The 26,222-nt window shown below is 36.4% G+C and overlaps 4 protein-coding genes across 10 annotated transcripts; 2 read left to right on the top strand and 2 right to left on the bottom strand.

The window, feature by feature from the left end:
- Positions 1-101: 101 nt before the first annotated feature.
- LOC140775681 (mitochondrial hydrolase YKR070W) lies at positions 102-4,457 on the bottom strand. Its single transcript, XM_073119083.1, has 12 exons — positions 4,318-4,457; positions 4,128-4,231; positions 3,760-3,795; positions 3,187-3,260; positions 2,262-2,302; positions 1,938-2,009; positions 1,599-1,800; positions 1,334-1,429; positions 1,077-1,144; positions 789-990; positions 613-696; positions 102-382 (listed from the first exon to the last, which is right to left on the bottom strand). The coding sequence occupies exons 1-12, from the start codon at positions 4,428-4,430 to the stop codon at positions 326-328; spliced, it is 1,149 nt and encodes a 382-aa protein (XP_072975184.1). The 5' UTR covers positions 4,431-4,457; the 3' UTR covers positions 102-325.
- An 859-nt stretch (positions 4,458-5,316) lies between these two features.
- LOC140775566 (thioredoxin-like protein AAED1, chloroplastic) lies at positions 5,317-9,579 on the top strand. The gene is made up of 10 exons (XM_073118945.1): positions 5,317-5,572; positions 5,862-6,003; positions 6,085-6,130; positions 6,771-6,830; positions 7,665-7,701; positions 7,940-8,019; positions 8,108-8,199; positions 8,602-8,662; positions 9,088-9,157; positions 9,274-9,579. Exons 1-9 carry the CDS (start codon positions 5,380-5,382, stop codon positions 9,145-9,147), a joined length of 771 nt encoding a protein of 256 aa, XP_072975046.1. The 5' UTR covers positions 5,317-5,379; the 3' UTR covers positions 9,148-9,157; positions 9,274-9,579.
- Positions 9,580-9,711: 132 nt separating this feature from the next.
- LOC140775567 (uncharacterized) lies at positions 9,712-16,698 on the top strand. Of its 7 annotated transcripts, XR_012106780.1 has the most exons (5): positions 9,712-10,370; positions 11,389-11,750; positions 11,838-11,916; positions 12,038-12,084; positions 13,470-13,883. XR_012106780.1 is itself a non-coding variant. In XM_073118946.1 (2 exons), the coding sequence occupies exons 1-2, from the start codon at positions 10,253-10,255 to the stop codon at positions 11,655-11,657; spliced, it is 387 nt and encodes a 128-aa protein (XP_072975047.1). In that variant the 5' UTR covers positions 9,712-10,252; the 3' UTR covers positions 11,658-11,810. The 7 variants fall into 7 exon arrangements, 1 of the variants encoding a protein (XP_072975047.1); XR_012106781.1 differs by lacking the exons at positions 12,038-12,084; positions 13,470-13,883 and adding an exon at positions 15,757-16,698; XR_012106779.1 differs by having other exon boundaries at positions 11,838-12,084.
- Positions 16,699-20,977: 4,279 nt separating this feature from the next.
- Positions 20,978-25,256, bottom strand: LOC140775983 (APETALA2-like protein 3). The gene is made up of 11 exons (XM_073119504.1): positions 25,065-25,256; positions 24,221-24,946; positions 24,102-24,127; positions 23,972-24,002; positions 23,782-23,869; positions 23,507-23,652; positions 23,248-23,292; positions 23,033-23,136; positions 22,800-22,933; positions 22,296-22,406; positions 20,978-21,736 (listed from the first exon to the last, which is right to left on the bottom strand). The coding sequence occupies exons 2-11, from the start codon at positions 24,682-24,684 to the stop codon at positions 21,509-21,511; spliced, it is 1,377 nt and encodes a 458-aa protein (XP_072975605.1). The 5' UTR covers positions 24,685-24,946; positions 25,065-25,256; the 3' UTR covers positions 20,978-21,508.
- Positions 25,257-26,222: the final 966 nt, after the last annotated feature.

A 26,222-nucleotide genomic window follows, 5' to 3' on the forward strand; every position in this document is an offset into this window, starting at 1 on the left:
AGAAACCATAAATGCAGTATCTGCGTCAAACGCAATTACAGCATTAATAATCCAACAATTCGTAATCAATGGCAATGTAAAACATGCACGAACATGAAGTATCGAGCATAGGGTCTATGCACTTTTATTGCTGAGAAAGAGTTTTAATAGAATAAAAAAAAGTAAAATGACACCACCATCAGAGCAGCAAATTCCAACAATAGTACCTACTAATGTTCATAACTTGTAATATTTTTCAAAAATGACCACCACCATCAGCTGCCACCTTTAATACATTGAGAATAGCCCAAGAATCAAAATAGTTTAGCCTGATGAACTATGAGCATTACTTGCACTCTTTTCTCAAAATATGATCAATAGCCTCTTCAACAGTATCAACTACCTGCAAAAACAGAAAATTATTCAACTTGCCAAAAGGAGTGACTAGAATAATAAAAGTAAAAGGTCTCGCCGCATTCTTGTGGAAGCATGTGGTTGATGACTTCAACTCTAGTAGCTTATATTCTCTGAGGGAACTTGGCATCACATCTAGGAAAACTAAATGCAACCCTAAACATTTTCCAAAAAATGCAAAGACTAGCAGTAGGTTCAATTTAGAAGAAATGTGTGCACCATATCTGCGGGAAACTGTGTGTGGTTATCCTTTCCCCTGAAAACTCCTGTCCTGGTAAGAATAGAAAACCAGGGGCGTCCTGCCTGTGTAAATGAATAAAAGGTTGGAAGCTGAATTATTGACGACTCAAAGTAGCACTATGTGAGAGTAGAAATAAAATATCTGCTGCACAAACCTTTGTGGCACCATTAATATCAACTTTAGGATTGTCACCAATCATATAGAAAGTATTGAATGAATGTGCTCTCCCTTCCACTGTAGAATCCTGAACATGGTATATGTTGGAGATGAGTTTTGCTAGGACGGCTTCAGCATTCTTGAATACAAATGGATTAGGCTTCCCAATAGACATATATTCCAGAGGATTATCATGAACTCTGCATGTTGATGTCAGCAAAACAATGAGGATTCTGCAGAATTTTCATCGCAAAGAGTACTAAGAACCTGCCATTGTTATATTTACGTATTGAAGATGCTTTCCAATGCTATCCTGAATGCGCCCATTCCAAGCCGTTCAGAAGGGAACACGGCCTGCCCTAAAAGAAATCTGAAGGTTAGCTCTCTTACACTCTTTTACAGTAGGTCAGCAACAAAATTTGACCAGAGCCTAGATAGATGGCAAGCTATGCAAGATGCCTGGAAGTCGGAAATATCATTGTAGAGAGTTCCATAGTAATTCAAGAAAAAAATGAGAGTTCCATGCATAGAACTTTGTTTTACCTGGTATTCAAGATCGTCAGATGCAAAATATAAAGGAGGTTGATGTCCTCTCTCTTTTCCAGGAAGTCCACCAGTCCTTAGGATGTCGCAAAGTACCTGCAATGATGGACATCATTCTAACTATCAATCATCTCTAGAATTTCCTGTGATTTCAAGTCCCCTCACTGGTATTTTCTGTTAACCTATCAAGTCAGAGAATGGTACAATATGACAGTGTAATTTCTATACTTCTAATTCTCAGTGAGCACAATGGCATACAAAGTACCTGTATATCTCTTCCCCAGTCAACAGGGTCACTAACAACAAAAACTCCTTTAACTCTGTCCAAGTAAACATCAAATCTTGGATGCGTGTCTTCAGAGTTACACTTCTTATTATGTGGTTGCTTTACTCCCCATGTCTTGTAGGAAGAGAGAGGGTCAATGCCACTGAAGTATGATGCATATTCGTCTATTGAGAGAACTTTTCTGCATATTATAAGTACCATGATGCATATGAGCATACTATTACCCTTACTAGTTACTAGTGATGCAATAATTTGAGCGGATAATTCTGGAGGAGCAGACTCTAACCACATAAAGCAAACTTGCTACTAGTGTCTTACCTGAATCCGTACTCTGACATCACATTAGCAGGTTCACCTTTACCAACAGCAACAATGAGCTCATCTTTGAATCTGCAGAGGGTAATATCAACAACAAAAGCTTAAACGACTATAGCATGCTCCAATGATGTCAAATAATCTAAGAATCAAAGATGATAATTCAACTGCACCAAAATATAGACCAGGAAATCCAGATTAAAGGTAAATCAACTTTTGACTTTCACATAATCAAGACAATCTGGCATGTCGCCATGAAGTTTAACTGATCAGACAGAAGTTCAAAGATGAAATGTATTAGAAATTTATATACATGGATGTTTATACCGATTCACCATCTCTCTGAAAGGCGAATGACCCTGCACAACCTGCATCGCAATAATATTAAACAACAAAAATGGTCGCAGAGGTATGTTCATAAAAAGTAAAAGAAATTAAGAACTGACACTGAAATACAAGCATAATAAGTGAGGCTTGGATGAACATGCAACTAGTGCAATCTAATTGTTTATTGATAAATTACTAAGAATCATTTTGAAGCAAGCATTGTCTTGTCAATGGCATGGGGGTTGCCAATTGGCCAGAAGCCCATATGTATTGACCTACACAAGGCAAACACCCTTGTGAGTCAACATGTGGGTCTATCAAGATGTTCTCCGGCATGGGTGGTTATAAAGCGGTAACATGGTATGTGGCGACGGGTTACTCAATATGAAGGGAAAACCAAGAAGAAAGATGAACATGTGGCAGAAGTTCTAAGGCCCAAAATACAACATAATAAGTATTCCCGATTAGCCAAGATGATTTCTTCTTTCAAGCTATAGTTCTATACTCATTTGAAATATTTCTCACCACATTAAATGTCTAACGTACCATGATAATTGATAGGACATCAAACTTATTCAATTTTATTTCCATCTCTTCCTTACATATCCTTCAACCAAACTCAACACATTACAGGCCACAACTTATGCAGATAATTCAGGAAGATTTGCATAGTCAACAATAAATATTTTACTAGACAACACATGGTACATGTTACCAATACAAACTCAAAAGTCAAGCTGGTACTAGTCTATCATATAAAATATAGACTGCAAAGAGTTAGCCTACATTGAGTTTTTGGTAGTTACAGGAAGATTAATTCATTTTCACATAGCAATATGTATATCTGTCTCATTGAAAGAGACAAGTTTATTCTCATAAATAAATGTCCATGAAGTCTAGCCATACCAACAGTGAAGATAAATACCTGCAAAGGTGAAATATGAACTCCTAAAAGCTCACTTAATTCTGAGGCCCTTTTGGATTCTGGAACACCACCTCCTGTTAATGAAATATAATCTTAATAGCCAATTGATGATGTAAATAATACTACTCTAATGGAAATTACTTTAGAAGAGGCCGCAAGTAGGCCAATGTAAGAAACTAAGAATAGAACTATGCAAGCCATTAGATTTGAAATGCATAAACCATTAACCACCCTTTGAATTTAAAAATGTAAAAACTACACAACAGAGATCACACAATTTCCCAACACAAGCCAGCTCCAAGTACAAACAAGTCCAGACAATATCCCAATTTGACCTCTATATGCCTACCAAACTGCTATTTCCTTTAATAACTCCTTTAATGCATCATCGTCTTTGCAGTTATCCTAATCTTGCATAACATCACTCTGGAATCCAATTAGGAATTACTTTAACACAGTTATCTCTGAGAATAATAACACAAAAAACAAATGATAATGGAAGAAGGACAAAAAGAGGAAGCTAAAGATCAGAATATCAAGATAATATTTTGTAAAATTACAATTGCAACTCACCATTAGTTAAGAACAGAAATGGGATCTTCAAAGTGCCTGCGAAGGAGGAAAAGATGATGGATCACAAACCAACAGGAAAGTTGCATTCAATTTAATCAAAGGGTTCTGCTTCTGACAAAAGTATATTTGGTCAAGTCAAACTAAGCATCGTGTAAATTTACCGGGTGCTTCGCAGATATCTTAAAATTGTCCAGAAATTGTTCGACAAAATGCACGACAGGCAATTCAACGCCCAATAAGTTAAAATTATCTCATTATATCAAGAAGACATAATCCAACCTCTATCCGAGAATAAAAACGAAATAGAAACTTTTTGTTAAAAAAAAAACTACCACATATATATATGCTTGTTGTCAAATTATTCTCACCATCTTCGTGGTATAGCCTCCTAAGTGCCTGCGGAGACCCACCAATAGGAGTGCTGCCGCGAAGTATAACTCCATCGATATCGAAAGCGATCCCAAACGAAGGCCTGCAAAAGCCTCGATACAGATGGAATAGCAGAAGAATAAAGGGGAGAATAGCGCGGAAATGGATTCGGGATAAGGGGATCTCTACCTCTCGGATTGCGGTTGGATCTGGGAATAAGAGCGGCGGCAGAGATCGGAAAAGTTCCTAGAGATCTTGGCTTGAGACTGTGAGGCCCTGATAGCAAACTGGAACCTCCTCATGGTCTCCTGCGGTGCTGAGGGCGAGAGTTCTTGGTGGTTCAAATGAGCGTAGGAACGCTGGGTCGAAAATAAATGGCGGGTCTCTTCCGAGCAGGGCTTGGGCCGGGCTCAACATATATAGTTTAGGCAGGCCCAATCTAAGGACTGTGTCAGTGAATTATCGACCAATTAAGACGGTAGCAAAAGGAGGACAAAGAATCAGAATCCAATCTAAATATTTATTATGGAGAAAATTGGTTGTTTAGTGGGTTGAGCAGGGTTGGCTCAACTGATTGGTAGAATGTCTAAGCGAGTTTAGTTCGGAACAGTAGTTTGATAACGCATATGACTTAAAATCTAGACTATACAGCTTATTATATTAGTTAAAATTTAGTGGGATCTTAGTACTTCTGTATTTAAGAAGATCCTTTGTCTAGTCTATATCTAATTTTTAAGCTATTAAGTAATAAAAATAAAGAAGTAAGAAATAGAGGGTGAACGTTAATGCGGGTAGAGATTTTTTTTTAATTTGGTGCGGAATCTAAGTCAAAATAGTGAAGTGATTATAAAGGTATAAAAAATAGGAGTCAAGAGCAATTTAATTCAAAATGGTTAAAATGACCTTGAAGTAAACTTAAAAATAGGTGAATTTATCGTTGTATTGATAAGCGGGAAAGAAAAGAAAAGGCCTACCATACTTTCGTAAGATTTAATGACTCAAGTAAGCTAATTTTAGCCACATTTATTGATAAATATATGTTTTTTTAATTAAAAAAAAATAAAAGTTTATAGAATATGATAATTTCATGATGTAGAAAATTGTTAATAATTTCCTTATTTTTATGGGCCTAAAAAATAAGCCTGGTTATCTATAGGCCACGTAGACTATATACGAACGGCCCAATTCATTTCAGGAGATAGCATTCACTCACCATCTCTCTCCTCCTCCTCCCTCCTCCTCCCTCCTCCAATGGCTATGCTTCTCCTCCCAACTCCGGCGGCGACGCCCATCCGGTTAGAGAAGGCTAGCGCCTTCCCTTCAACAACTCTTCTCCGGAACCTTAAACACTCCAATTCGACGCCTCCCTTCTCCTTCCAGCCCAAGAACCGCAACTTTCCTTCCAGATTCGTCCTTCCAGTACCAGCAGTATCCGATCCTCTCGGTAATCCTCTTACTCAGATGATTCTCCTGTTCTTGTAGTTGTCTGACGTCAATATGTAAATCTAGGATTCTTTTACGCTCTGTAGATGGAAACTAATATGTTGGATTTGTGTTGCTTCATTTCGAATACATAATAAATGGAGTTGCTTTGCGAACTGATCATGGACCAATAGCGTAATTATAAGCAGTAGAAGTAAAAGAGGATTTAAAAGCTGAGGATTACGACAAGGAATCCTATTACTTTTCATGATCTTTGCGCTTCTTGTGAATTATTGTATGGTTTTGTACAGGCAATTCAACAGCAGCCACGTCTGTAGGCCTTGCAAATTCCTTAGAAGGGGTAGAAGTTTTTGATTTAAGTGGCAAAGCGATACCCATCGTCAATCTCTGGAGAGATAGAAAAGCAGTAGTTGCATTTGCTCGTCATTTTGGGTGAATTTTACTGCAGAGCTCTATGTACTTGAGTAACGGTCTAGAAGTTCAAGTATAACTAAAATTTTCTCCTTATTGCAGATGTGTTTTGTGTCGTAAGAGAGCCGATCTTCTTGCTTCCAAGCAGGTATTATACTATTATGATTATGATCCAACATAATTTTATACGAAGAAGAACTCCTTTTTTTTTTGGGCGGGGTGGGGGGGGGGGGTTTCTAGTGTGAAATGTAGGGTTGAATTGGATAACTTGGGAAAGAAATTTATTCAAAATTATAAAGGTGTCGATGAATATTTGAGATGCTGTGTTGGATTATCTAACAGTAATAGATCTTGTTGGTATTGAAGACATAAAGATACAATTCCTCAGCTGTAATTCTGTCAATTGGTGTTGCTTTATTGGAAAGCACAAGAGTTCTTTTTGAGAAGGAAAATGGAAAATATTAAATAGGGCATTTGACATTCCAGACTAAAAGAAACTCCTTTAGTACACAAAGCAGTATTCGCAAGCCGTTCGATGGACTGCTAGTCTGCTAGTGAGTTAGGCTCTATTTTGAGTCGATGATTATGAAGAACTCGCTTGTTATTGTGCTGCAGTAATATCCTGAACTCATTTACGTAGAAATTTGGTGAAAGTGGGTTCTGGAGATGGCTGTATATGATTAATTTTTTTTAACTCCTGCCTTTTCCAATTCATGTAAGGATCGTTTGTTTCATATACGGATCTTTTGTTTGTCTTTCATATTTCAATACATGCCATTCATCTGCAGGAGCTAATGGATGCATCTGGGGTTGCTCTTGCTTTAATTGGACCTGGTAGTGTTGATCAGGTATATCGGAGTATACTTTCGTTCTGTCTTTTCATCAACAGAGATGATTAGTTAGTAATTTTAAATTATGAGAAGAAAAAGGCTAGGAAGTTGGTAGAAGTACAAGCTACCAACATCATCAAGTTGACCTATCTTCAGTGAAAGTGGCTTCTTCCTTTATATGGTTGCGATTGTGTGATCAATTGAATTTAAAAAAAAATCTGAAGTTGCTGAGGCCACTAATGCAGAATTACAATTCTAAACTTCTAAAGTGAGCCACATCATATACTTTGAAAACTGTCTTTACACTCTAATGTGCCCTTCTTGCATATTCTATGACCTGACTTGTGATATAGTTATCAGGATGTTCCACAAAACCATGTGCCATGATTCATGTACAACAATTCCTCTTGCACTTGAGTTCTTGCTCGTAACCTCATGGGCCCATATGTTCATCTATGTTCCATTATACTCCTTGTGGGAAACTGAAACTCTATGCGATAGACTAGTGCGTGTGATCAATTGCTCTCCATGGCTTCCAAGCAAATGCTCACATCACAATAGTTGACTCAGTTTTATCACTTTTGTACTGCATTCATATTTTAACAATGCATTTTTCTCAAGGGCCAACTCTTCAATATTTGGAAAGAATTCTGGAATTCATTATTAGTTGCTAAGAGCAACAAGTAGTACTCAAAACATTTGATTTTCTGATTTTGCCTTGGTAAAATTGTGTTTGCACAAGCATTACTTATACTGGAAGTTCTACTAATTATATTTCTAAAATTAATGCTACTTATTTGGATCTCAGTAGACAAACTGTTGATTCAAGTACATTGGCTATTTATGATTCAGGCAAAAGCATTTTCAGAGCAAACCAAGTTCAAAGGAGGTATGCTTCCAGAATGACTATCAACTAAACAAGTTCAAACACGGTAATTACTAAAACAGTGGAAAAAGTACATGCTTCTGAATGGAAAACTTTTTATATATCATAAATAACAATTATACTGCTGTAATTCATGTCATTATCTGTTATCAGTTGTTTTTCCAAATCCTTCAATTTTTTTCGGTACCGTTATCTTAATCCTGAATTGTTCTGTTATAACAATTATCATATTCCAATGCAGAAATTTATGCAGATCCGAACCATTCATCATATGATGCACTTGAGTTTGCTTATGGAGTGGCAACAACATTTACTCCATCAGTAATTAATGGAAAACATATAAACTTTTTATTGAGGATTTTTTCTTAAAAAATCTGCCTTATTAATAAAAACCATTTCTGTGGTGCAGGCTGGTATCAAGATTGTGCAGTTATATATTGAAGGATATAGACAGGACTGGGGGCTTTCATTTGAAAGGGACACCGTGTCAAAGGGTGGTTGGTAAGGCAGATATCTTTATACCTATATCTATGCTCATTTCTAGTTCAACAGCTCCTGAATTTCTCTGAGTGCAGCGTCTGAAGCAATTACATAGTAACTAGATTCAAGCACAATTATATATGCTGAGGATGAAAATTCTGTCTCTTTTGGGTTATGGCAATTCCTAGAATCAATCTGAGAGACTTGCTTTGCTTTCCTTATTTTTGTTATTTTCCCACCTTATTAGTAGTTCTTCTGTCTATCCATCCTAATGAATAATGACAGCCTTACTTGGACTTACCTTGTGCATAGGGTTGCTTCCTGCCTTGCTACTTATGAATTATGATTGCCTCTAGTTTAGTCTGTTTTTCTGGTTGCTAATCCTCCTTATTGGTTAACAAATTCATTGCAATGTCCTTTCAGGCAACAAGGAGGACTGGTTGTAGCAGGTCCTGGTGTTTGCAACATCTTGTATATTCACAAGGTTAGTAAACAACTTCTGACGACAGTCAACGCAGACTATTCTCTTTCTGCTTATCTGATTGTGCAGTCATGGAAGTTTTCTAATCTTTATTGTCATCTTATCATGTCAATCTTAGAGACAACTTATTGCAATGTTCAAAACAGACACATACATACATGGTAGTGAGGGAAGCACTTAGTTTCTATCCCTGACCTTGTGTTGATTCTGCAGTTTCTTGAAACTGTGACCAATGAATGCTGGTCTAAAAAATTCTGTCATCCACCATAGTGGATCATTGGCATAGTTAATAGTTCCATCTTTCAAAGGGCATCCTATTTGATGGCCTTCACTTCACTCAACATTGACCGAAGAAATGTTCTTAGCTTTTCTACTATGCACAGAATTTTCTTATAAGCTAGTTGTATTATATAAATTGTCATATACAGGACAAAGAAGCTGGAGATGATCCTGATATTGAAGATGTTATGAAAGCCTGCTGTTCATGAGAAGTAACAGGTAATCCATCTTGTACATCAAATTTCAAGGACCTAAGGTTCAGTTTTACGGTATAAGATATTACTGTCTCAATTCTGAACTTAATGTGTTTGTTGACTATTTTTCTTAACAAATAGAGGAAAAAGCAAACACAACAGAATCTGAAATATGGAGTCTGATCATTGTGAAACACAACTACTGTTCCAGGGGACGAAGAGAAGCAACTGAATTGGCTTACTGTTGTTAAGTAAAATACTTGTCACAAATTGAGAAGCTTTATATTTTCTCAGCTATGTCGAAGAAACTTTCTCATTTTATTTCTAAATGTAACAGAAATGTTCATATTCCTGATAGGATGAACAAGGAAAAACAATCTCAAAGGTCAATGGATTTAAATTACTGAATCCATAGATTTACGGATTAAATAAACTATTGTTATTTAATCTCAAATGCCATGTTAGAATAGTGAAGATAAAGAATAATTTATTATTTGAAATGTACGAAAATATTATACTTTTTTTATTTCATTCCATTAATTAAATACAACTCGGAGTGTTGCCTAATTATTTTTTTTTAGCAAATATGATGTTCTATTTACAAATAATAAAAAAGAGAGGCCTTTATTTATAATATAGTTAAAATATATGATGTTATTTATAATTTCTCTCAGAAAAGAAATGAAATCGACAAGGTTAATATTTAACTCGATCTAGTTCCATATATCCAAGTTACCTATCTGATTTACATACTTATTGTTTGTATAAATATGTTTTCAAGAATGCTATCTCAATGTCTATATTATTCATATAATTTTAAAACCTTAGAACAAATTATTGTTTTGCTACTCATGGTTTTATGAATCATATATTCATAAAAGATAGAGATATAAATAAATAAATAAATAAATAAATAGTCGTCACCGACTTCTACTGTTTTAAATATATATCGGAAGACCACATATCGTGAGCCACGTGGCATCTCGATGATAAGGGTAAGGAAAAGATTCTGTGGAAGCACCGAAGCGTCGCTTTCGAACTCTCCTCATTGTTCTGGATCCACTCGTTTCTCCCCGCCTTCTTTCTTCCTCCTCCTCACCTCGTGGTTTGAGAGCTTGAGATGGATCTTGGCTTGGGCTTGGGTTTAAGGAGGCCTGCGGGTCGCATTCCTCTCCGGCCTCGTTGCTCCCGAGATGATTCCTCTCAATCCCCGGATAACGGAAAGAACAACGACAAAGGTATACCTCTCTTTGAGCTCTGTTTCTAGTTCGATTTTGGTTAGATTTAGGGAACATTGGTATAATGTTGGTTATGGGATACTTGAGGCGTGTTTTGAAAGAGTAGAACGTTTCACTGATGAAAGAGTACAATTTGGATTTGTTCTTTTTACCTATGCTAGAGGCGTGTTTGAGAATGAAATTGCTAATCTTTTGTAGGAGAAGACCGGAATACTTTGCATTTTTATCAAAAAAATTTGTGACTGTACATGCGTTTGACGGAAATTATTAGAATGCTTATCTATTGAATGTTTGAATGTGTGGTCAATGATTCTTAGCGGCAATGCAATTGATATCTTGACGAGATTGTTCTAGTATAATAATAAAAGGGCAATTACTATTTGAAGTTGATGATTTGACTCTTTTAATAAGAGAATTCCGGCCATCTTTGTGTATTGTAACTTCTATTCGCTTGGTTTTGCTTGTTGCATCAGCAACATCTTCTAGAGGAACCTGGCATCTTTCTCGGTCATGCTATTGTATAAGAAAAAAGAAATTAAGTGCTTAATTTACATATGCTGAACTTGTGACTATAGTAAAAAGAACTAGAAGATGAGGAAATTTACTTTTCTAGACTAGCTGTTTAATGACATATGATATAATGTAACAAGTAGGATTAATCAGTGAAGCGGCTTTTTTTATAAATTTGGCCTTTGCTTGCTCTGGATAGATTTCTCCTCAAGGAACTTATTCTATGTTAAATAGCTGTTTTTTTTTTCTCGGGTTATATGAGAATTTGGTTTTCATTGACCACTCCATACTCCCATGAAACATTCCTGACCTGCTGATACTAATTTGATAGGAAAAAAAGAAGAAATCGATGGTCTGGTATGGTATAAAATATCTTCTCATCAGCGCATTCTGCAGTATATGCGTGTGGAAGTTATATGGACATTTATTGCAGATACTTCCACATGCTGAATTGTTCATACATTAGTCATGGATTACAGTTTGACTATCTTCTTATCATTTTTCACAGGTGATAAAATGTCTACAGACTGGGACAAGGCTTGGTCTAAATTTAGGAAGCAGGGGAAGAAAACGTTGTTCTCACAGTTCAGACCCGACAAGTACGTGAGCTGGAATCCACGGCGTACTGAATACCCCCTCTCTGAGGAGATCGATCCTATCAAAAGAACAGAGAGGTCGAACTTGATGTTATGGACAAGTCCAAAATTCACTTTGGTCGGGGCTATTGTGGTGGTCTCAATGCTACTAATCTTTACGCTACTGGCTCCAATCAAGTAATTTCAGACTGCAAGCATAACAATGTTAATGAAATGGGTGCCGTACCATAATGGTTTCATTTGTATATACTTGGCTGAGAAAATTGTTGAGAAGGTATTTTTGTACATTTTGTAATTTAATGCAGCAACTTCTCCATGTCACTTTTCTCTCTCTTATCTTGCTTTCCAATCTCAAATATAGGATAACTCAAAGCGTATCGATTATGATTTCATTCAGAATCTATTTAGGAAGAGCTAAACGTGACAACATTTGAGGATCGGTAAGCTTTCCTTTCCACTGTTGCCTTTGTTGAATGCTTACATTCTGGAATACATAGGGAACACACTGTATGGCGCATTTGAATCAAATGTTATCTCCATTAACCATACTATTTACTTCAGGCACTCATCTGAGAATTTCTGATCATTCATCATGTCAGCAAACTAAGGTAGAAATTGAACCTGTTCCTTGAATTTGGTTGAGATTTGAAGTCTTGGTTGAATTTCATAAGATCTCATTTGTATAAGATAAGATAAGATGTGCTGAATAAAAACAAGCTATGAGCTCCAGGATATGTAGACCTATGTCATCTAGATTATTCAAAATGATATATGGAGGAAGATGGCCAGAATCATTTTTCTCAGGACTCCATTAAAATTTTGACACCTGCAAGGAACAACGAGACGAAGGATTTGGTGAAGCCCACACTATCTCGTGTTCAATTGACACTGCCTTTTTTTCCATTCTGACCACCTTTATCCTTCTTTGATATATCTCTTCCAATTGGTTTGATGTACCAATCACCTTTCCTGTAGCCAATTAAACTAGATGTGAATGCTTTTCTCTTCCTCATGTTTGCTCTTTGCAAAGCAGGAGTATGTGCATTGCATTTAAGAGCATTTGTGATGTGCTGTATAAAACTGCTTGCTTAGTTATTGCTAAGTGAGGAAAGTAAATAGTTACTTTTAATAACTGCCCCCACTTTCTAGTATTCAATTGTAGGAAGTAAGTTAGGAAGTGACTTTTTTTTTTTAATTTTTTCTTAGATCATCGAATCTCTCTCTCTACAAAGACAGAATACACTTCCCAACTTTTGTTTCCAATCATATGCAAAGCATGTGTCTATCATATCAAGTTTCTAGAAGAATATATTTATTTTCTACGTGTATACTTAAATTAATATTAACATTTATCTCCTTTAAAACCCCCCTTTTTTTTTGTGAACGCTACTTAAACCTAACTGATTATTAAAATGGTATCAATTTAACTATTAAAAGATCAGCACACCCTTCTATTTGTTTTTGCACATCACTTTCAGTTAATTTGTTAAAAAGCAGTAAAAAATTTAATTATATTTGTTAAAAGTAACTTAAAGAGTATATATAATTTTAAAATGTATGGATATAGGAAAGGAACGTTGGAGGGGTACACATGAAAACGAATCTTTTTAATTTTTGTTTTGAAGTCGTAGCTTCGATTTTTTAATTCTCTCAACCAAAAATAATACAAAGATATTAAATTTTTGTTAGGAAATAAGTTGTCTTATAATTTGCGATAGTTCTGAAACATCACTTCATTACCGACAACTAAACACTTCCTTTTGAGTGGAAACTTGCAAGTCAAGGTACCCCCCGATCATACTACTTCATGTCTTTATCTATCAACAGTTATAAACCAATCCATGGAGGCTAGCTGTTCTGCTTCTTCTTCAGCAAATTTGTTTATATATCAGCATCATAGGATTCCCTCCATCCATCCAGTTCTTATATTTGCCAACAAGATTTACTTTGGAAGCTCAGTGTTCTTCTCATCTACTTCTGCAATGGCTTTCAGTCCCAAAAACAAATGGAAGAATGGGAAGAGACATCCTCTGCCCAAGCGAAGTCAGATTAAAGCCAAGATATTTGCTATGCTGATCAGTTTGGTGACTGTAAGGGTCTCAGAGGCATTAAGGAGGTGGAGAAAGAAAGCAAAAGTTCATTGTGGTTTCCCAGTTCCCCAGTGAATTTGGTGCAAGATGTCTCTTTCTTTCCTTCTTTCCATGTAGTATTATAGTATATACATCTTATTAGGGCCTTCTTTTACCTTGTTTTTTTATTATCCCAGCAGTTGTACTCCAGATTTCTGATGAAGCTCTTATAATAGCTCACAGAATTGTTGAGAAACTCCATGCAAAAACTAAGATCACACAATGGGCTTTGTTATTGCATGTATGATGAACTGTTAGAAGGATATCTTATTTTCAAAGTTGTTCAAAGGGAAGAAGAAGGTCGCCTTGATGCTGAAGGCATAGTTTACTAGTTTTATTTTCTCCTCTATGATGGACCTAAGAAATTGTTGACAGTCAAAGAAACCTCGGGAGGAAGAGATAATGCCCATGTTTTGAATATGCCAATTAATGGAGGCATTCTCCACTTGGCTGAAGACTGTTAAAACCTTGACCTGACACTGTTATCCACTTTGACTGCTGCCAATTTTTTGATCATCCTCAGATCCTGTGATTTAATGCTACTTAGTTAAATTTCCCTCTTAAATATTTATCAGAATTTAGTCGATACTGTACTTTTCTATTTGCGCTCTAGTTTGACATTTTTTTGGGTATACTTTTTGCCTTTGTTTCCAACCAAAATTTCCCATTGTACCATGAATTGGTGTTCTTTAGTGGCTTCAAAACTCTCTGCTTCTCATCCAATTTATGATAGCTATTACACTTAGGTAGTGTTCACTTAGTGAAATAACTTCCATATTATTTTAATTATGCTCATTTTCTAAACTTGCATAAAAGAGTTTATACTGATTTAGATTATTATAATATTTAGTTGTAAACCTGTATAGTTTTGCAATTATTACTATTTATGTAACATAAAAAGTAGAAATATTTGATCAAACAATTAAAAAACCTTTTATAATTAATAAATGAGGAGAGAGGAGAGAGGAGAGAAGATAAAAGGGAAAGAGAGGGAGACAATTATTAAAACCACAGTTAATTGAAGTGATATAATTTGAAGAGTGAAATAAAATAAATAAATAAATATAAAAATATAGGAGAGAAGATGAGAGGAGAGAAATAACTTATATTGTACTAATATAAAAATATTATGTTGAAATAACGTGTATATATATATATATCTATTCCACAAGCGAACGAAGGTATAAGAACAATAAGAAGGGTATCAATCACAGCTCACATTCAACTTTATATAAGATTATATTTCCACTCTTGAAGGCAGTGTAAATTTTGTCCTGGTGTTGATATTTACAAACTTGTCAGCATAAAAAATGTTTAATGGTTCTAATCCAGCTTAGCTGTCTGTTAAATATCTCTGTGTGTTTGATTGCATTATTTGTAATAAAATTTGGATTTTTTACAGTCTTCCTTGATGTTACTTCATTTAATATCTATCAATGTTGGTTTATATGTAGACAAGATCTGTTAAACAGCTGTTACACCTGCTATTATATTTCTTCTGCTTTCTTTTTGAGCTTTAGAAATCAAAAGCTCCACGTTTGTATTACGAGTTGTTGGTCTAAAAGGTAATCCATTATTGTGATTTTATATCTATCAATGCTGGTTTATATGTAGACAGGCATCTACCTTAGATGTTAATCTTTAGTGAGTGCTCTGTTTTTGTAAATCATCATATTGTTATGGAGCTGCATCCTTTAACCTTAAGCTATTTATCTTGTCATTTGAATCTTGTGGTAGTCTTGACTTGTGAGAAGATGACAATGACTGCCATTAAAGCTTAAACTCACAATAGTAAAAAGGAAAAGAGAAGAAAGAATCTACCAAGATCTTGTCTGAGAGTGATGACAAAAAGATTTGGCTGATCTTTCCAGCTAAGTTCCTATTTATTCACTTGTTGAAATATATTCTCATTCCAGAATTATAAAACTTGTGTACAAGTTTTAAGTCAGAGAAATCATAGAGAGAAGTATATATATATATAGAGTGATTCCATGCAAATTTGAACAATAAAACAATCTCCAAAGATATATTTTTTGCTCACATGTGTGAACAGAATGTCAACAAGAGTCAATGCTCTGTTTCTTCTTCTTTTTTTCTTCCAGAACTGAGTCTGGTGATCATTGACTGACATAGTCTCTGGTGTGAACGCAGATCTTGACCTTTCTATCAGCCCAAGAATTCAGGTCAAATTGTTCTTTCTTGTGTCTTCGCTCTAAAATTGGATCTTATCTTTGATCAACTACTTCCTTATTAGTTTATATCATACTAAGGTTGGCACATCGTAGAAATCACAGTCTTAACATTAGGTTGGCTTTTTGGATGCAAGTACGCAAGCCTTAACGACATAACTCTTAGAGAACAAAAATAAAATTGGCATCTCTAATCTAAATCAAAGACACCTAAGCATACATTGAATTAATGGGTCCCATGTTTGGTTAATCTACCAAGCAGTAATCTCCATTTGTCCCTTTGAATGATTCAAAGATTCTCTCAACTCCTTCTCCTCAATACTTAGCTCCTTGCACCCCAAGCAATCCACTTGAGATATTTCTTTTTCTGTATATAAAGGTAGAGCTCCCCATCTCCTTGCCATCACTCCGAAGCTCTTATTCCATAGTTAAATCTTGTAAACAATCAAACGTTGTTAGCCATGGAGCATCAAATTATGGCGACCCAGAAGAAAGGAAGGCCTCTGCCGAAGCGAGGACAGATCAAAGCGAAGATCTTCTCAAGCTTGGTTCGAACAATCATCCCGAGAGCCGCGAAGAAAGGAGAGAAGAACAGATCAGACGGCGGCGGCGGGACGATGACTACCACGCCGACGCCGAGCGGCTACAACTCGGAGGATAGCTATGACAGCTGAGCAGCATGCACACATCTCTGTATCTGATTGATCTTGTACAGAATTCAATGTTTCCATACACCATTGGATTGCTGCTGCTTACACTATGTACATACATAAGAGCAGAGCAGAGCAGAGCAGGTGCAAGTTGTTGGATTGTAATTTGTAAGAGTTGTTATGTGTTAAATTGTTGATGAATCTATTGTCACAGCTCAAATGAATGGATTGCAAATTCTTGGTTCTTACTAAAATTGAGACTTTTTCAATACATAGTCTCTTTTTTTTTCTCAATATATATATATATATATATATATATATATGAAGCAAATCTAAGTAGGATAAGTGCAAGGATAAGGGTGCAGAAAGATTCAACAAAAAAGAGGAGAGGAGAGGAGAAGGGATAAATTAAGAGGGTTCAGAGGGGAAGAATGAGTTGGTAGGGTTGAGATATTCTAATTGTGACCCTTTTGTTCTTCTTCTTTTTTTGTGTGGTTAAATGTAACCTATTTTTTAGTTTTTAAAGTTTCTGAGACTTTGAATTTGTGTAAGGCTGAGACATTTACATCTCTCTCTCTCTCTCTCTCTCTTTCATCCCTTTTTCTTCTTCTTCTTCTTCTTCTTCTTTTAAGGTACAAGGATTAAGATGTCAGATAGTGTGTGGATTTAGCTTGATGTGATCTTGTCAAGTGACACAGGCTTTCCAAAGCCAGCAAGGCAATTTTAGATCAATAATTGGGCCATTGGATTAGAAAAAGTGAGCAAAAGATTATTGCTATCTAAGAAAGTTCTAATTTTTAAAACCTCTCACTTTTAATATCATAACAAACAACAAGACAATACCAAGAATCTCTTAACAACATTGATTACTCACCAAATCATCAACTCTTTTTAGACTTCAAATCAACTTTGGACAATCCAAGACCACAAATTAAGGATTCTAGAATACATCTTTATATATTCTTTATGCTTATATGTCTTCTCAAACAAAGGTCTAATAATTACTGATGTAAAGTGGATTACGATAAAGTATAAGTATAAATAATGTTTATATTTTAGAGTAAAATTATTTAGAATAAAAATATTATGTTTTTATATTACATAATAAGAAGAAGAAAAAAGTTATTATAAAATAATCAACAACTAATAACCTAAGCTTTTAATCCATACAACCAAAAGGAGGTTTGAAATTGGGGCATCAAAGGGATGGAAACGTGCCCAAATGCAGGAGATTGGATAAGGATGAAGCTCAGTGGCGAAGCTTACTCCAGATCATGGCGTGCGAATTATAAATAGTTTTTTAATCTTATTTTGGTCAAGTGGGTAGATTTAATCTACGTTCATCTTTGTCTTGACATGGATTAAATTTAATGTATAGTATTTCTATGGCTTTCCAAAGGCCCAATCCGCAGCCATGAACGTGAAAGAAGCTTTTGAAATATTCCAATGCTTAGTATGATAAAACAAACATTTTATTTTAATTTTGTTATTAAAAAATTGTAATCTATTCATTCTTTCAAGAAAATATCAGTATTTATATAATTGGATTCTGGTTAATTGTGTTTGTGTTAATCGAAATTATATGTGACAAGTTTATAATTAATCGCTATCATCTTCTCATATATTTGTATATTTTATTTAATTTTAAAGAGATATAAAAAATTTAATGATGTCGTAATTAAATTGATGTCGCCGAAATATGGAATTAAAAATACTTTAATAATATGAGCTTCTTTAGGGAGCTTGGGTACTAGCTGGACTATTTTTACCTGTTCTTATTTCTTTTTATTTATTTATTTATTCGCTACATAGATAGACTATTCTATTCATGGATACTATCCAGAAGAATAAGATAAAAAGGACGAATAGCACTACTCTTATCCAGATTGCAAAGGTAGTCATATCTCTTTTGGCTTAGCTTAGAATTGGAATTGGAATTGAAATTGAAATTAAAACGAATGTCATTTCTCCTCATACTTCCCACCCAAGGAACCGATGACGTAAGTTGTCCCACGTCGCTAGATGACGTAAGATCGATGCCAAACAATTTAGCCCAACTGCCGCCCACGTGTATTTTCTTATTTTATTATTATTATTATTATTATTATTATTATATGAGAACCAAAGTAATCTTAAATATTTCATAAAGTTAACTATGAAAAAATAATATATATTTTTATGCATTCATGTAGTTAAGAATACCAATGTCCTTTTGGTTTACTAAATTAATTAGGTATTTATTTATACTTGTCAAAAGAAAATATTCAAAGGGTGACTTTGCAGAGAACTACACACTAAAATATGATATTTTATTTAGGAGATATATATTCGTAAATAAGAAAAATTACAGGGGCATACATGCAAAGAAAAAGGGCCCGGATAGCTTCTATTGTTACAGTCGCACAGAAATTCCTGCAGCCGATGCTACAGCGGATCCCCTCCCACTAATCCTTCTATAAGATCTTCTGCCAATCTCACTCTCACACACTACACAGCTCTCTCTCTCTCTCTCTCTCTCTCTCTCTCTCTCTCTTTCTCTCTCTCTCAATGGATCAAGAGCAGAAGAGGAAGGCGAAGGGGAATCCCTACCCAAAGAGGGGAGAGGTTAAGAAGCAAATCTTTGAGGATTTATCCAAATCCGTGTCCGCCGCCATTAATTACACCACAGGGGGAAGAGATCGGCAGGGAGGGGGGAGCGGCGCCGCTACTTCCCAAGATGCATAACGACGACGGCGACGACGACGACGGGCGATGATGCAGTGATTTCATCCGATCCTGATGCTTTAATTAACGCGCTCTGGTTTGGTGGAGCTGGGAGCCACGGCCACCCCTTGATGTCATTCTATGAGCACAGAATAACCCTTCATCGTTTGGTTTGCGATGTAAATTATATTATATATATATATATATATAAATACTAAGTAGTTGTGTGGCTTTTGATTTATTAATTCCATCTCTTCTAAGTTCTAGCAATGGTGTGCTTTGCTTAATTTCTCACTTGTCCAAAGGGGGGGCTCTGTGTTAGAAGTCACGTAAATTTCTGGCACCAATATCGTTTGACCCTCAATTTTACAATTAGAAAACTTCAAACTACTTCTTCTTCTTCTTTTGGTATATGAAAGGCCGGTAGGCTTACAATTTTATTAACTCTGGTTAGTTTATACAAGAAGCTTGACAAATAAAATAAAAGAGAAATATTTTTAAATAGCTCCATTATTAGTAGGAAGAAACAAATATCGGGCACAGAGAGCGTGCAAGATCTCAATGAGGCAACACCTATAATACTTATACACAAATGGCTAGCTAACTATGGTTCCAGCACTGACCTTGAAGAGTTAAAGAAAGCCAATAATAATAATAATAATAATAATAATAATAAAGAAGCAAAGTGGCTGAGAGCGACATAATAGATGTGGTGAGGGTGGTAAGAATGGCGGAGGACAAGAAGCTGGTCCAAAGCGAGGTGGATCCCACGACGAGGAAGTCAATGACGACCATGTGGTGGAGTGAGAAGAAAGAGTCTCGTCAATAAGGCAACGATCCAACGAAGACCGGCTAGAAACCCTCAAAAAGATGACGACAAGGGAGAAGATATAGATAGGAAACAGGAGAAAAGAGAAAAGAGAGAAGAGTTGGGGAATGGAGATAGGGGGAGGGGTAGTCGCCGGCGGCAAGAGGCGAGCAGAGAATGGGAAAAAAAACAAACAAACCCCTAAACAGTGAGAACTCTCTTCTCGCACTAGTCGGATAAAGTGCATCCTTATCTTGCTTTGTAGATTCTCGCCGTACTGTATTTCGGCCCATGGACTGAAGTACAGATAAATAGTTGTGTAGGACTATTGTTGTGAGAATCTAGTACAAGGTTTTAGATATGGACCCATAGGTGTATGTATGGGCCATTAACATTAAGCCGATCGGATATGATCACATGGGCCATTGAGCTGTTAGCATGGACTTCTTTGTATGTAAATGTATCTATGCATGCATCCGTTACAAAAAGTTTCCATCGGTGTAGGGGTCATTTTATGTACATCTTGCATATACTTGTGACATATACTTTGTCGGACTCGGATGTACGACTCCTTTTTGCAGTTCTAATATTGACGTCTCTTTTAGGCCCAAGTTGAAAAAGGCACAGCTACATAATATGCAGTCTCCAAGTTAAAAGGCCCAATATAAAAGGCTAGAATTCTGATACGGGCTTCACATTTTGGCCCATCCATAATATATATATTTATTTTATGCCATCATAATACGATGGTTTGGCATCTGATTGTCTAACATTACTAGGCATAAATACCTAGTACTGGAAAGGAATAACATATTCTTGGGAATTCTTGACATTACGTAAGTTTACATGTTCCCGAGATGTTAAAACTTATTATATACTGGACACATGTACACACAAATATTATCATACATGATACATGGCCTCAATGAGTTTCACATATATTGCCACAATATACTTGCTGATCCCAATTCCAAACACAAGTATAGAGAGGAAAAAAAAAAAAAGGCGGCGGAGGCACAAGATAAAGATAATGTGTAGTTGGTGTTTCATATCATAGCTACATAATGCAAGCATCTAAGCAGTTAAATGTTCCAGGCTTCTGCTTCAGTAAAAGGAAAGGAAGTGCAGTGAACCAATAAAAAGCAGGGAACCTCATCCTCATGGAACATGGCGAGAGATATAGAAAAAAGGGATTGGAATAAGTGTTGAGGAAGCTTAGTCGTAGATGATGCTTTTCCACATAAAGAACATAAAAAAATGGACCAGATTCAGGGCTTCAGATCTTTTGCTGGTCAACATTCTGTGGCTTAATTAACAAAAAAGAAGATCCAACTACCGGTCCATCACTAAATTAAGATACTCCTCTAGAAGAGTTTGAAAAACATCTCCTCTTGCAGTTGAAAAAAAAGAGTCAAAAATAGAATTCACATAGATTCTGGTATGTTTTGCCAATGCCAGCTTGGTAAAAAGCACATTGCTATGCGTGCAGTAACACACAGGTACAATGGCACCAAAAAAGAAAGAGGCGTATACATAGAGAACGCCTCTTTGCTTCAGCTCTTAGAATAGTAATTGGATGGAGCTGGCGGATTGAAATGGAGATTAGCTGTTGTTGGGGGTGGCTGTGGTGGAGAAGAAAGGAGAGCTGTTACAGTGCCTGTCGAGAATCCTGATGATGCTGCAGAGGAGAACAGTGGCAATGGAGTAGGGCCATGCATTTGCCATGCCCAGCTGGGTGGAGGTTGGGAACCCACCTCAGGCCTCTTCTCTTTACCTCTTTCCTGCATTTCAAGGAACATGCCATCAGCAGCGGTTGACTGGAGCTACATGAGGGAAATTAAAACAACCTAGGATTTCATTCAAGTTCTCACTTCTCTCAGAAGGAAAGGACAAACTAGGGTTTCATTCTTGTCTATGAAAGAGTGCCACATCCAACAGGCCGTTTATGAATATCACGAAGTTATTTCATACAAAGAGTCACATCCATGCATCAGAACAATGAACATACAGAAGAAAAAACACCCTGCTATTTTATACGTCAAAACAAGCAGCTAAACATGAAACAAAAAGGGAATCTTAAGTTCTTAATTAACAATTCTGTAACATTATAAGAGCTGTTGGTGGTTGATGTTGTCTTTTCAGGATATTGCTTTCAAAGGGAATAATTTAGCTTGTAACTGCCACAACCTTATAAGAAAAGTCACAGAAAGTAATAGAAGGAAAAAAAAAGAACATGTTGAGTACCAAAACCATACGTAATCACTAACGTAGAAAAAATAAATATTTTAACAATTATCACAGAGAATCTGACACAAGAAAAGAGCAAGTTATATAACATACTTCATTACTGGAAAAGAAGGCAGGATGTGGAGCGATCCAGGGATTATGGTGCTCTGGCAACATAACTAAGCGCTGCGGTTGAACGGCAAGTTGGGAGGAAGGGTTGTCAATCTATAGCAGAAAGCAAAGAATAGGAAAAAGATAAAGCAGCATTAGCTAACTTCTGAATAGTTTTCTGGTGAAAACAAAAAATCCTCTTTATGATCAATCAAACAGAAGCTGCTCATCAGTAATCAACAAATACCACTGGTAGTGGGACAAAAAGGAAACCAAACAAAGTTGCACAGTTGTTGTAAATAAAAAAGTATATCAAACCCAAATGGAAAAGCAGCTGACATAATCAGAGAGTATTGCTGCTATAGAAAGATGCATAGTGAGATCACACCTCCAAGACCATCTAAAGCTGGAGGAAAATCAAGGTTTTCTATGCAGGTGACAAAATGTTGATTTTTTCTACTGATTTTCCAAAATTCATAGAGGCGCTCATATGAGAAGTTCACTTGCCTTTGATCTCTTTGTTTCATTAGCTTCCAACGATCCAAAGTGGAATTGGATACCAGGAAAGTCTTGATCCTTCTTTGGACTATGGCTAACAGGTTGGGATATGCTCAAATTCAGATCAACTTCACGGCCAACAGCTATGCCAAAGGGATACAGATTAATCATAAATTAATTCAAATACCAAAAGACATGAAACTTTTTTAACAGACAGGAGAGTAAAAATCTGGGAATTGTACCTTCATCATCAGCCTCAGTAAGCAACTCTCCTTCATATGTACTAGGCTCAAAGTTGGTTACAGCCTCCCTCCCATTACATTTTATAGCGGCCTTGTCATAAGCCCTAACATTCACAAGAAAGGAAAGGAAAAGGAGAATTGAGTTGGAACTGAAACGCGTACAAATTAACAAACTACAGGTTCAACAACAAATTAAAATCAACACTCAAAAGGACCTTGCAGCTTCTATTTCGCTGTCGAATAGCCCAAGATATATGTACCTGCATCCAAGCACCGTGCTCTATAAATAAACACTTTGTTTCATCTTAGTTTCCATTTATCAAAATTCTATCATACCATAAATATCTAACTTGCCTACTCATACATTGTTGGTGTTTTCACCAAATAGACAGAACCAAGTATTTTAGATTTTAGAACGTAAGAGATTTTAATAAGGAACAAAAAAGCAAGAAAATTGGAGGCAGAGAGCCTTACTTCTTGCCTAGAAATTGTCCCATACGAGCTTCCCACCGTCCGCATTTGTGAAGAGTAACACCTCTATATTTTGAGCTTCCCCTCGAGAATCCAGTGCTCTGCCGCCGCAGTATATGCACAAACTCTTCCTTTGATAGATTCCTCATCTAATATGGGAAAAGTCATAGATAAGCTCTACTTCAACAATTTAACAGTTAAACCACTGTTATCATAGATAAGTTCTAGTTCAACAATTTAACAGTTAAACCACTGTTACTTGGTAATATATCTAGTACCTGTTTCATATCCTCATCATAGTCAGAGAGGTTGAAATTGATATCAGCATCAAGACCACGAAATTTAATTGCAGCACGATCATACGCCCTGCAATCAAGACAATTACACTTAACCAACTTTCCATGAACACAGAAACATTGGAATTTTCTTCTCTTTTTTGCCTCAAAAGTAAAATTCATGAATTCAAACCTTGCAGCCGCGTGAGCAGTGTCAAATCCTCCTGCATCATATCCACCAATCAGAAGCAAGAAGAATAGTCAACCTGCATGAAATCAATAAAACTACACCAGATAAAAGAGAATCGGAGATATGTGCTTACCCAAATAGACTTGTTTCCCGCAATCCCTATTGTCACCCAAAAACAAAATTTTCACAAAAAAATTTACAAAAAAAGAAAGAGTAATAAATAGAAAAGGTTCCAACTTTTAACTCCCTTACCAGATATGTGACTCCCATCTTCCCGTTCTTCGGTAAAAAGTGACTCCCCGGTACTGAGAGCTCCGCGACCTCGGCCCTCTCCTAGTCTTCTTCGCCTGCTGCTGTGGCTGCGGCAAGACTCTCACCTCCGGTTGCACGCCTGTTTGGCAGAAACTAAGATCCATCCTAAACGGTCTTGGAGACGACGAAGACGGAGAAGAAGCCACCACGAGAGGCCGAGACACCTCAGCGACTGCCGCCGCCAAAGGAAATAAATCTCGAGTGAACACACCAATCCTATCCTCCTCCTCGGTCTCCTCCTCCATCTCTGACGAGCTCTTCAAGATACTAAATTCCAACGGCGCGGCGGACACCCCGGAGCTCGAGACTTCGGCATTGAGCAGGGAGGAGGCGGTCGTCCCCGAGTCGCTCCCGCGTCCTTCCAAATCGGCCGATCTCTCCTCCAAGTTGAGATCCAACATCATCGTCCGACACGAGTCGAGATCGCCGGTCCTGCTTCCCCTGGTCCTCGGACGGCCTTCGTAAGCTAGGGTTTCGGATCTCCGGTTCCTGGCTATTTCAAGAAGAAGAGCCAGAGCAAGTAGAGGTAGAAGCAGGACAAGGCGGAGTCGTTCTTGCGGAACATCTGGACTCCGATTACGATGCCGGCGATACCGACTGATCCATCAACTCATCAATCCCATGAAAATTTCTTCTCTATTCCTCGACTTCTTTTGCCTTCATCCACTGCAAAGGTTAGATCCAATAAAAAAAACCAATATATAAATAAAATATATATATATATATATATATATCAAAAAGGAGTCAAAACGGAAGAAGAAGGCGCAAACTCGGCGGCTATTACCGAATTCGGCGCCGGGAAGGAGAAGGGAGACGAGCAGAGGATAGAAGAGGAGAGGAGATGGGGGTGTACGGAAGGCTTAGAGGGGAGTAGATATAGAGGAGGGAGGAAGAGGAATGGAGAGGAGTGGAAAGTAAAAATTGCGGCGGGGTGGGGGAGACGGGTGACCGGGAAATTCCGGTGATCCGGTTTACCTCTTAGCTTCCGTTCTGGGGCGAGAGGTCTCCTCCCTTTTGTCCGTAAGAAAGGAGAGAGATGTTTAGGATTGCTGCTGTCCGTCCGATCAAATCGGACGGATGATAAGAAAGTTAAGGAATCTATAAATATTATTCTTATTAGAATAAGTATATATATATATATATATATATATATATATATATTTTACAAATAAATGTTAGCGTTACTCATTTCTGAGCAATAATAGTTGTTGGTGAATTAAATGTGACAACGCATAGAGTTAGGTGTATAATTCAATCACATTGTACGAATCTAGTTCTCTTTTTTTTTTAATTTTATCTTTGATTAAATTACACCAATCTATTTGAACACAACCTTCTTATTCTAAGATTACTGAATCTATGAAATTTCCCCTCTCTCTTTTTTATTTTTTAATTTTTTAACCTCCATTGCTATTAATCATTTTATTGTTGTTTGACTATTTTGATAATTTTCTTTTTCCTCATCCCATCCACCTCCTCTGTGATATTTTGTTAGCAAAAATTAAGAAAGAATCAAAGGGTGGTATTTTTTAATGATCAATGACTCATTTGTGATTTATAGTACAAGAGCCGTACACTCATCGCATTGCTGTCAAACAAGTAATCGAGCAGCATTCTTTTTATAATCTACCTATTAAGTATCCCAAATTTGCAATGCATATATATATATATATGATATCATATTTAAAAGTCAATTTTAATGAAGAAGTCATCTTGAATGTAAGTTTTTTTTTTTTAATTTTTTAAAAAAAAGCCATCATGGATTATTATAATAACTATGTTTTGCATTGCTTCAATACTTGGCATTTTGAGCATATGAAAGTAGGATAACCAAAGCTCATATGAGATTAAAGCATAATTATTCTCTGAAAATAAGAAGATTCACAAACTTATAACATCTAGATCTTAACTAGTGCCCACTTTCACACAGGACCCATCATTT

This window comes from Typha angustifolia, chromosome 14 (genome assembly GCF_048772165.1).
Source record: "Typha angustifolia cultivar Huaian chromosome 14, ASM4877216v1, whole genome shotgun sequence".
NCBI lineage: Eukaryota > Viridiplantae > Streptophyta > Magnoliopsida > Poales > Typhaceae > Typha > Typha angustifolia.